This window comes from Ammospiza caudacuta, chromosome 10, assembly GCF_027887145.1.
Source record: "Ammospiza caudacuta isolate bAmmCau1 chromosome 10, bAmmCau1.pri, whole genome shotgun sequence".
Classification (NCBI taxonomy): domain Eukaryota; kingdom Metazoa; phylum Chordata; class Aves; order Passeriformes; family Passerellidae; genus Ammospiza; species Ammospiza caudacuta.
In genome coordinates, this window is record NC_080602.1 from 15,435,604 (window position 1) to 15,446,692 (window position 11,089).

The 11,089-nt window shown below is 38.1% G+C and overlaps 1 protein-coding gene across 1 annotated transcript; it reads left to right on the forward strand.

The window, feature by feature from the left end:
* Positions 1-1,603: 1,603 nt before the first annotated feature.
* DNAAF4 (dynein axonemal assembly factor 4) lies at positions 1,604-8,938 on the forward strand. Its single transcript, XM_058811634.1, has 9 exons — positions 1,604-1,751; positions 2,310-2,457; positions 2,832-2,965; positions 3,974-4,214; positions 4,960-5,105; positions 5,703-5,812; positions 6,523-6,676; positions 7,686-7,791; positions 8,829-8,938. Exons 1-9 carry the CDS (start codon positions 1,629-1,631, stop codon positions 8,936-8,938), a joined length of 1,272 nt encoding a protein of 423 aa, XP_058667617.1. The 5' UTR covers positions 1,604-1,628.
* The last annotated feature ends 2,151 nt before the right edge of the window (positions 8,939-11,089 follow it).

Below are 11,089 nucleotides of genomic sequence, written 5' to 3' on the forward strand. Positions count from 1 at the left end.
AGGTTTTCATCATATTTCTTAAGCCTTCTGTCTGTATCCTTTCTCTTTCTTTAGTATAGTTTTAGTATAGCATTCTTTTAATATAATATAATATACATACATAAAATAATAAATCATCCTTCTGAGAACATGGAGTCAGATTTCTCATCTCTCACCTTGTCCTGGGGACCCCAGCAATCTCAACACATTCTAGCTGCTGTGCTGCTATCTACTTTGAATGTTCTTGGAAAGAGGAATTTAATTCAATTATCAGATTCCAGTCCATGCAGGGATGCTTCCAGATCCAGATATTGATGTGGGTGAGTGAGGATGCAGAATAACCCAGAAGTCATATGGGTTATGATGGATTTCTTGCTCAAAAAAAAGTTATAAATCTCTGCAATACCTACTTTTATATATAAACAGTACTTCTAAGTAACCTCTACTATTTTAATATTGCTGTGTATTATATGTAATAGAACATAAAAATTAAATCTTGACATAAAAATTAAATCTTAAGTGATACACATTACAAATACTAGCTAATGAGAACCATGTTACACTCCACTACTCTTGGTCTCATTTTAAAAGAAAGAAGGAAAACTAGATTTTTTGTTTATGGATTTTTCCTAATATTTCTAGGTAATTGTATACTTTTGAGGAACTTAAACATACCTGAATTTTTATCCAGCTGTGTTTGGCTCATCTTTCAGGCTGTTGTTTCCAGAAGCAGTTGCTTTCAATATACTAGACTTTATTTTGGCAGATACAGTGTTACAGTTTGTTTGAGAAACATGGAGTGGTAATGTGCAAATTACCTCCTGAGTTTTTGGCAGAGACAGTGCAGCAGACAATATTGCTCAGCAATAGCGTGGGGCTGCTATGTGACCCAGTTATTTTTAGGGGACATGTGGAAGTTTCAATGCCAGCATTGCCCGGGTAGGTCAGGGAAGGTGATCCTGCCCTCTGCTGAGCCGTGGGGAGGCCACTCTTGGAGTGTTGCAGTTCTTGGCTCCTCAGTGCTGAGGACATGGAAATCCTGGAGCAGGTCCAGCACAGAGCTACCGAGTTCTTTCGAGGGTCTGGAGAATCTCTCACAAGAACAGGCTGAGGGAGCTGGGCCCGTGTAGCCTCCAGGAGAGGTGGCTGGGAGGGGCCTCAGCAATGTGTGTTAACGTCTGAGGGGAAGTGCCCGGGCATGGAGCCAGGCTCTTCTCAGCGGTTCTGAGCAATTCAACAAGAGGCAACAGGCAGAAACTGATGCTCAGGAAGTTCTGCCTGAGCTGAGGGAGAACTTCTCTGTGGGTACAGGCTGCCCAGAGAGCCTGTGGAGTCTTCCTCACTGGAGATATTCCAGACCTATCTGGACACAATCCTGTGCTATGTGCTCCGGGGTGACCCTACTTGAACAGAGAGGCTGGACCAGATGCTTTTTTGGTAAAAACTAACGTTTGATAGTTTTTGTCAGCAGTTTGTCTCTTTCTAGAAATGTACGTGGATGACACGAGCTGCGTTCCTGCCTGCCCTGCGGAGCTGCGAGCGCCGGCAGCCGGAGCGGTGCCCGCGGCCCTCAGGCCCTGGGGACTACAGCTCCCGGCGTGCGCCGCGGGGCCGAGCGGGAGCGGCCCGGAGCTGCTCGGGCCGCGGCGATGCCGGTGTGGCTGCGGGAGCACAGCTGGCGCCAGAGCCTCGCCGCCGTGTACCTCTCGCTGCCCCTGCGCGGCGCCCGGGCCACCGCCGCCAACATCTTCTGCAGCGAGCAGTACCTGAAGGTGGGAGCCGCTCGCCTCACGGGCTTCCTGCCGCGGGGTGACTCCGGAACCCTGCTCAGCGTGCCGTGCACCATGGCAACCCTTCAAATGCAGAGCCCTTTATCTTTTATCGTCTCTTTATGACAGAACCCTTTATCTTTTATCATCTCCCTCTGTCTGCTGCGGGCTGTTAAACGCCCGTCCTGCAGCAGATCATGGCTTTAGCACTTGCTCATTCCCTACTAGTGCTCTTCCCATTCAACAGGTGCCGCTGCCTTTACTCTCATACGTGGACTGAATTTATACATTTGCCTATACTGTGAATAATCCTAGATTCGAAATCTATTGCAGTGCTGAAGAACCGACTTTTTCAATGTTAATGAAATATATAACCTTGTAATGACCCACCCTTAATGGGAAGGAAGCACCTTCTCTGGGCTTCTACAAACCTCCACAGTGAATTCTATCTTCTGTCAATAGAATCTGTTTCTTGAGGTTTACTGTATGCTTGTGCTCTGCTTTGAATATGTGAGAGTGAATTGAAAATAGTAAATATTAGCACAGATTATGTTTTTGTAGGTAAGCATCCCTCCCTTTTTGTTTGAAGCCGTTTTATATGCACCTATTGATGACACAAACAGCACAGCAAAGATTGGAAATGGAAACATTTTCTTCACTTTGTATAAAAAAGAACCAGCCATGTGGGATTCCCTAACTCTAGCAAATGGTAAGTTTTCTACTCTGAAAAGTAGATTGTGTCTAAGGAAACCATACTGAGAAACTTCTGCTAGGAGATATCTGCTCAATTCAGCCTTGTTCATTATTAAAAATAGAAAGTATGTGAGAACAAAGAATATCTACTAGTTCTAGTGTGTGTGAAATAAAACAATATTTCTTGTGCAACTTTTTTGTGTTTAAAACATTTTGTGTTTAAGTAAATCTTAATTTTTCTCTTTTAGAGATGGGCTTGGTACGCCCTGGTTTGTTGAATTGTAATCATGTTGTATTTTGTCAAAGTAGCAGAAGAAATAATTTTCATTAACATGTTATATACCAATAGAACATCAGGCCTCAATGACTAAGATAGTTTATTTTTTTAAGCTGACAAGGAGAAACTACAACATCTGAGAGAGAATGCTATTCTAGAAGTCCAAGAAAAGGCAAAGGAGGAGACAAAAGCAAAAAAAATAACAAAACAGGAAAACAAAAAATATGCTTTGGAGGCCACAATGAAGGTAGGTTTAGAAGAAGCTCTGCAAGACATTCATGTGAACAGCTACCAACTAATTTGGCAGATGCTTTGTTAAATGTATGTTGAAGAATATTAAAAGTTCCAATTTTTATTGTAGTGATGGTGAACTTTATTATTATTTCTCTGCATTTAAACCTATTTATTACCAAATATGAAAATGTTACTGACAAAGTGCTTACAGGTTGCCACTTTCTGTGAGTAATACTAATGAAAGCTTTTGGTGACAAGCTCAGATTTATGACTGTTCAAAGGAGACTACAGTCTTGTGGCAAAACTGTAGTTTTTTGTGGCCTTTGCAGGTGTTTAGTCCTTTAGCACTGTAAAAAAATACAGTGCTAATTTAAAGAATTTAAAAATTCTCACTTTTTATTTGTTGTATTTTATATCAGACTTGCTTTTTTCTTTTGTCTTTTGTGTGTTTATGTCTTTGTTATTCTGCTTTTTATGTATATTTTAATATATGTTCTTAAAATTTTTATGTATATAAAAAGTCTGATCCCTTCACTTGTGTTCAAAGGATTTTTTTTGGAGCATGCAATGAAATTTGAAGAGTGCATATGCAATATTGACCAAAAAGAGCTACAGTTAGTGACTTAGTAGCAATATTGTACCTCTTCTAGATATGTCATAATTTCAAGAGAAATAAGAAACAGTGTGTTCAGATCATCACATATATTTTACATTTCTGTATTTTCCAGAGATCTACATTGGAACATGGCTAGGATTTTCACTGTTTAAAACTTTTTTTTGAATGCTTCTGGATTGTACCTTAGGGTTATTAGTAAAGTAGTTTAAAGATGAGACCTCTAAAAGCTGATCAGAAATCTTTACTCTCAGGCATTTTCAAGCATCTTAATTCTGCTAGTATGGTCACATTATTGGTTACACTATGCTTGGGATATGGAACTGAGAAAATAATGGTAACTTTAACTTAGTCAAGTCAGTATTTTCAGATGTTCTGTATCTCTTAGGTGTCTTTTTGTTCAAATAGCTAGAGGAAGCAGAAAGAAAAAGAATTGAAGATTTAAAAGAAAAAGAGCGGCAGAAGGTCACTAAAGAGTTGGAGTTATGGAAAAACCAACAAAAAGATGGTGATAAATACAAGAGCATACAAGCAAAAGAGGAATTACATCAAGAAAAAGAGCCATTAAAAGAGAGAAAAAATGAAAAACTGAACAAAACTCGGATTCCTAATGAAGGAAGTTCTAAGACAAGACTCAAATCCACAAGAGGTTGTATAATTGAACTGTACTTTGCAATTCTTTAAAGTGTGGGTATTACTTTATTCCCAGATGTTTCTAATTCTTCACTTATCTTTGTCTCCACCATACTGAACCAGTTCTTTTAGCTCATGGTTATTTTAAAATTTTTGTTCTCAGACAATTTATTGAGCTAAAGCACATGAGTTCTTAGCTCTAGCTGAAGTCTTTGGAAATTCAAGGGTGGGTTTTGTTCTAAGCTTTAGAAAAGTAAATCAGAGAACCCTTCTGGCAGTGTAATGCAGACTTCCTGGGGGTGGGGTTTCTGTTGCCCAAAGTTACCCAACTACTGGATTTCATGGAATATTCAATCTCATTTGTGCTCTCTGTCCTGTGCCTTGCATCCATGGAGAGCCAATTCAGGGAGCTAAACCAGCAGAAGACATTTAATTGATGTTTGTTTGATTTGATAGGTTAGTTTTAGCTCTTATTGTTGCCCTGTCACAGCATCATACAAGCAACAGAGAGGTGTAAGAGGAGTTAAGGTTCATTTGTGACAGATGCTGTATAATTCCATTTCTTTACTTGCTACATTAGGAAGAAGAAAAATTGTTTGAACCTTCCCTTCAGAAGAGCAGGTCTAAGCTTTTTTCAAGCAATTAGAGGTTTAATTCTAGTGTGCCACATTTCTAAGGCAGGTGTACTTTGGACTTTAGTAGAAAACCAGAAAAATCTCTTACTTCATTTTTCATTTCCAGTGCTCTAACTCTTTTCATAGGTGGTGGTTCCTGTAGTATATTTTCACAGGATTTAAAGGAAGAACAGTTACCAGCTCCCCGAGCTGCTGCTACAATTAAAGTCAACTTTACACCACGAGTTTTTCCCACAGCTCTGCGAGAATCTCGTGTTGCAGAGGAGGAGGAGGTAAGGTGGGGAATTAATTATTGTGTATTCAGTCAATACAAAAATGGTGTCTGTGCCAAGGAATGTTACCTGTGCAATATCCTCATCTTCCAAGGAAGGCAGTCTTATCTAAATTAAGAGATAAAAAACCCAATTTTATACAAAAATTCTTTTCACCCTGTTGTGGAGATTAATAAATAACATGTTCCTTTTTTAGGAGGGGGAGAAAAGGCAGCAATATTAATTTAATTCCTTGAAGTAGAAAATTTGAAGTGTTCTAACTCTTATATTTAAGATTCTTTCAGTTCTGTCTCTAAAAGAAGCTCACACCTCTTTTGAGCTTGATTTAATGAACACAAAGTAATTTTGAAAGATCAAAACAGACAAGTAAACAAAAAATGTATTAGAGGTGTGGTAACCTGACTTCTCATGGTAATAAAATATTTGGAGAAACTTTGAAGTTTTTCATGTTGGGCACTATCAAATATTTTCCTGTGTCTGAAATACGTGGTCAATAGAATTCTTTTGATAAGTATGAGTGAAGAGATGAAAATAAAATCCTTTTTTGGATTTGAATTTTTGCTTTAGAAATAATACTAGCACATTTTTTATTTACAGTGGCTGCATAAACAAGCAGAAGCTCGAAGAATAATAAATTCTGATTTATCTGAGCTGGAAGATTTAAAGGAAGAGGAGAAGAATCCAGATTGGTTAAAGGACAAAGGAAAGTAAGTTACATTCCATGTGAATATGCATTAAAAATGAATTAGTTTTATGGTGTTTGTCTACTGTTCAGTTTTGGTATATTCTATTTATTCTAGACAGAGTTGGTGAATGTCTAGAGTAGTCATGGTAGTTGTACTAGAGATTTTATTGACAGCTTAGGGGTTAGAATCTGATAGAATGAGATGCAATTGTTGAAGCTCATGATGAACAAAATAATTATTAACACATTATGTATATTCTTCTTTGAAGAAAGTTGAGGCAGTGCACTATTATACCTAAGTGGATTTAATTTCATTTGTACTTTTTTAGAGAGATTTTAAACATCTATGTAAAATAAACTAGGGACTTTATACAAATACTGGTGTATTTATATAGCTGTGTTATAGAGAAAGCTTTGATTAAGAAATCACAATCAGATATACAAAGCTTTCAAAATTAGATCTGTGTCTACATGAATGTGTCCACTCTTACAATCCTTCATTGCTTGCAAGCAGTGACTATTTTTGTTGTGTACCTCTAAGCTCTATTGTCAGCAGCAAGGTGCACTGAACTTCAGCTATGTTGTTCTCACAAAAGGCTATAAAGGGACTTTTCAAAGGAGAAGATGCTAAAACCTCAAATTTTTGAAACTGAGTTAACAATAAGTTGGTGTTTATTTTTTATTTATCCCCTTCTTTAAACTGCATGTTTCACTTTTTTGTTGAATATTTAGCAAAATGTTTGCAATGGGAGACTACCTTGGGGCTGTAAATGCCTATAACCTTGCAGTGAGGCTGAACAATAAACTCCCCCTGCTGTACCTGAACCGTGCTGCTTGCCACCTTAAACTGAGAAATTTGCACAAAGCTATCGAAGATTCCTCCAAGGTATAAAAATCCAGGAGCTCGGGCTCTTCTGCATTAATGTGATTTGTTACTGTGATGGTTCTGCTTTAAGCAGATCTGTAAATACATGTTAGTGCAATTCAAAGTTTTAGAATTAAAAATTGATATCATAAAGCCATGGTGAAATATTAAAATTTGATACTGATGAATGAACTTTCAGAAATTTAAAACAAAACAACAATAAAATAAACCCTAAACCAGGCTTCCACACATTTGTGACAAATGGCCATATATTGGCCAGTATGTTTCATTACAGATAAAAATATTGTAGCAATATGTACACTTGAAAAAGCCCATGACTTGGAGCAGAGAAAAACAAAACCAAAGTAAACTCATACATTTTCTATTATGTTGTGATGTGCTTCATTTGGTTGGAAAGAAAAAAAAAATGGTGGTGATGAGCAAGATACCTTAAAAAACTTCTAACAAACCAAACATTTTCAAAGAAGGGCTCTATTGTCCTGATGTTTTAGCAGCTGTTATTTGTGCCACAAGAGGAATGATCTCAAATGGCACCTGAATAATGTGGGAAAATTTTCCAAGAATTATTATTTTTTGAACTACTAAGAACTTGAGTCTTGAAACTTGGGGTTTTTTTCCTGTTTTTTTCCTACTAACTGCTACTAAAACACATGTGCTTTTTTAGTGCTACCTTTTTTTTTCTTTTGATAGCATGATAGGTCATATGATGTATGAAAACAGAACACATTATTTGACCCCAGTAAACATTTAACATGGTGTTTGTCAGTTTTTAGCCATGGCAGTATAACTGTAGTTGGCAAACTGGGGTGATGGATAAAAATCTTAATGACTGGAGTCACAAGCTATTTATAGTTAAATTTGAATAGCTATTTTCTATTACTGTTTGAATAGTTGTTATATTACTGTATAATAATAGTAATTAGGTGAGAGAAGTGTTTGTAAGTTAGAAAAAACCCCCAAATTATGGAAAACCTACTTATAAATACTGTGGGTGTTGTCATTTGTGAAGGCTCTGGAACTGTTGACACCACCTGTTCCTGATAATGAGAATGCTCGAGTGAAAGCCCACGTGAGACGTGGAACAGCGTTTTGTCAGCTGGAATTGTACACTGAAGGTGAGGCCTTGCTTTTATGGAAACATGCACAGGAATTTATTGGGACATGCAAGAAACTTTGTTTAGCTCACACCTTCATGTTTTGAGAAGTGATTTGAAGGAGGTCTGTATAATCTATGTCTATTTGTTATGAACCTTCACACCACATTCTTTAATTTTTTTTAAATTGACTGGATACTTGAAAAATCTTTCCAAGTTTGAGTAAATGGATTGCATTCCTAATTTAAGGAGTTTTTCCACTGAAGATATTAAAATAACCTGAAATATTTCTAAAATACTTGTGAAGTGCTTAGTAACATCTTTGTAAAATGAGGTAGGAGGTCCATATTAATGAGTGAAATGATTCATCAAGTACGTGTGATTTGTGTGAAAGTAACTGAATTCCCTATTCAGTTCCTCAAGAGTATCAAATCAGTTTTTGTAAAGCAAATTTACAAGTGAAAGCTGATAATAGAAATGGAAAAATATTAAAAATGTCAGTGTTGAAGTACTAAGCTTTGGCCATTTTTTACCTTTTTCTGCAGGCCTCACTTGGTTATTCCCTTACAAGGTTTCATTTGCACTTTGAAACCTTATAAAAAGGACTAATGTAGGCAAGATTTTACTTTCTATGCTCAGGATTTGTTTTTTTCCCCACAAGCTCTGATTTTCACAGTTCATGTCTTTTTTGTTCATATTTTCACACTGGATTATTTCCTCTCTTCTGCAGAACACTTTAGAACAGTCCCTTCATGCACACACACATATGTAAGTGTGTACGTACATGAATGAAGAGGCTCTATTTTCATTTTTCAAAACCTGAAAATATTTATGTGGTAGAGTGTTTCCACTACAATGTTTTGTAAAATAAGATAAACAAAATATGTTTATTTACTGATGGAAGCTAAACTAATGTCATTCTGATCCCATCTTACTTAAGGACAAACCTCAAGATCAATACTTTATGCATAATAACTGGAGTAGTTATTTCCAGTTAGTTGCTAAAGAGGATGCCCTTGCATTATTGATTGATATTCTTATTAATGTGTCTATATTAGGCCTCCAGGATTATGAAGCAGCTCTCAAGATTGATCCTAAAAATAAAATTATAGAAAAGGATACTGAGAAGATTCGACAACTAATTCAAGGAACAATGCAAAGTTCTTAATTAAAAAAGTATAAAAAAGAAACTTTGATGCCTTTGAGGACATCAGAAGGAATCTTATTTCTCTTCAGTGTGTGTTACCTAGACATTTTTCTGCTTCACTTGGAACACTTACAAAATTGGTAAAAGATTGGATATATTATTGGAAAGTACAGTATTTTAAGCATGATTAGATATATTTTCTATAATTTTGATACAAAGTTGTGGTATTTTTGCTTTTTGTTAGCATTCTATATTACTCTGACAATCTGAAACCCTGGCCTTGAAGTGGCTCCTTTTTGTTAAGCGTTCATTCTGAACAGGGGCCATTTCAATTACACTTCTTTGAGTAGCAGTTTTAGCAGACTTCTGAATTTTCTGCATCAGTCTCTTTCCTGAATACCATTTATGACTGATTTTTGTCTTTATAATAAAGTATTTATCATGCAGATATATATTATTGTGTGCAAATGTTACAGTGTTGTATTAGGGAGAAGGTGGCAGGCATTGTTTCCAGCTGTTTTACTTAGAGCCTTGAGAGGAGTGCTGAGGTGAGTGAGAAATGTCTGGTACAGAAAACTGCTGCATTGCCCTGCAAGGGGCTGAAAACACTTTTTATAACAGCTGGAAGGAGGGGAGTGCAGCAATTTGAGTGCCTCTATTGGCTGTAATGCTATACTTACAGATATTGCTGTTTGAGCTATACTTACAGATATTGCTGTTTTCTTTTTATAATTACTGAGGGGAAGTGAGGGCTAAGGAGCAGAGACAGGAGAACAACAGGAGAAAGATCATCTTAGTCAGCCCTTCAGCTAACAGGGCAAAGCATTTCAAATTTGTCAACTGTTTTTGGTCAGAGCAAACATTGCTCAAGATGTGTATTGAAATACATGGTGGAGAGTGAGGAACTTAACATTTTGACCTTATTTAGTAAACTGTGGACAGTGCTAATTTGACTCTTAATGACTATGGAAGATAGTAAAACTTGAGATTGATGTAAATTTCTGCATTAGTGATAATCTTGAGCATAGAAAATATCTTAATATGTGTGGCAGAAATAGTATGGATAATAAAAATATGAAAAATAGAACCCTGGAGAAATTTACAAGTGATTGTGCTTCCTCACTAATGTTTACATGCAAGTATTTTTAATATTTTAATTTTTTTCCCCAGTAGGGAGTGAGTTATCACATGACAAATACTTTTTCATCTGTTTGTGGGAACTGCTGTAGTACTGTATTGATGAGCCTGCCACAAAACTTCTCTGAGTGAAGTCCCTCCCTTAGTGCTGCTGAGCAAGCCAGTTACAACCTGCTGCTCCTCAGAGGTGCAGTGAAAGCTTTTTTTTGTCTCTCAGTCATGTAAGACATGAAGCTGACAATTTGCTTTCTTAGATTGAACTTGACTAAGACATTGCCTTTATTAATGAGGCCTGTTGTCAATCTCCCATTTATTTTTTGTTCTAGTATCAGAGCACTGTTGGGGTCTAAACCTCTGGGATTTTGGATGATCTGCTCTGTTTGCACAGTGCCTGTTGGTGAGATGTGCTCTAGGAACGTGGGTGGGAGTTAAGAGCTGCCTTATCCCCAGTCCGAGTGGCTCCTGGGACAGTTTCTCTTGAAGCAGCAGGGCCTGTGCTTCGAGGAATCTTTCCAAATTAGTTAATCAGAGTTTTTATACCTGAGGTTAGAAGAATCAAAGATTTGTTTTCCCTATACAGCACCTTTGGGCTTTGGTGTTTTTTTTGGTTGTTGTAGCTTTTTCGTTTTTTTTTTTTTTTTTTTTTTTTTTTTTTTTTTTTTTTTTTGGGGGGGGGGGTGGCATGTTCTGGGGTGTTTGTTTGGTTGTTTTTTTGGGGGGCGAGGCTGTGAGTGCTGGTTGTTTGTTTATCCTTTCCCTCAGTACAAGCGTTCCTGGCATGTACCCGGAGCGCGTCTCCTCAGAGCTGGCTGTCCCTGAGCCCGGCCCTCCCGTGCTCACACCGGCACAACGCCCCCCGCGCTGAAGGGGCCTCCAGCAGCCCCCGCCCGGCACAACCGGCGCCGGGGCCGCGGGGCCCGCGCTCGGCGGCGCGGCGTTGCCATGGCGGTGCCCGGGGCGGGCCGCGGGGCGGGCCGGGCGCTGCGGTGCCGCTCCGGTCGCTGCGGTGCCCGGGCCGCTCTGGGCGCTGCGGCC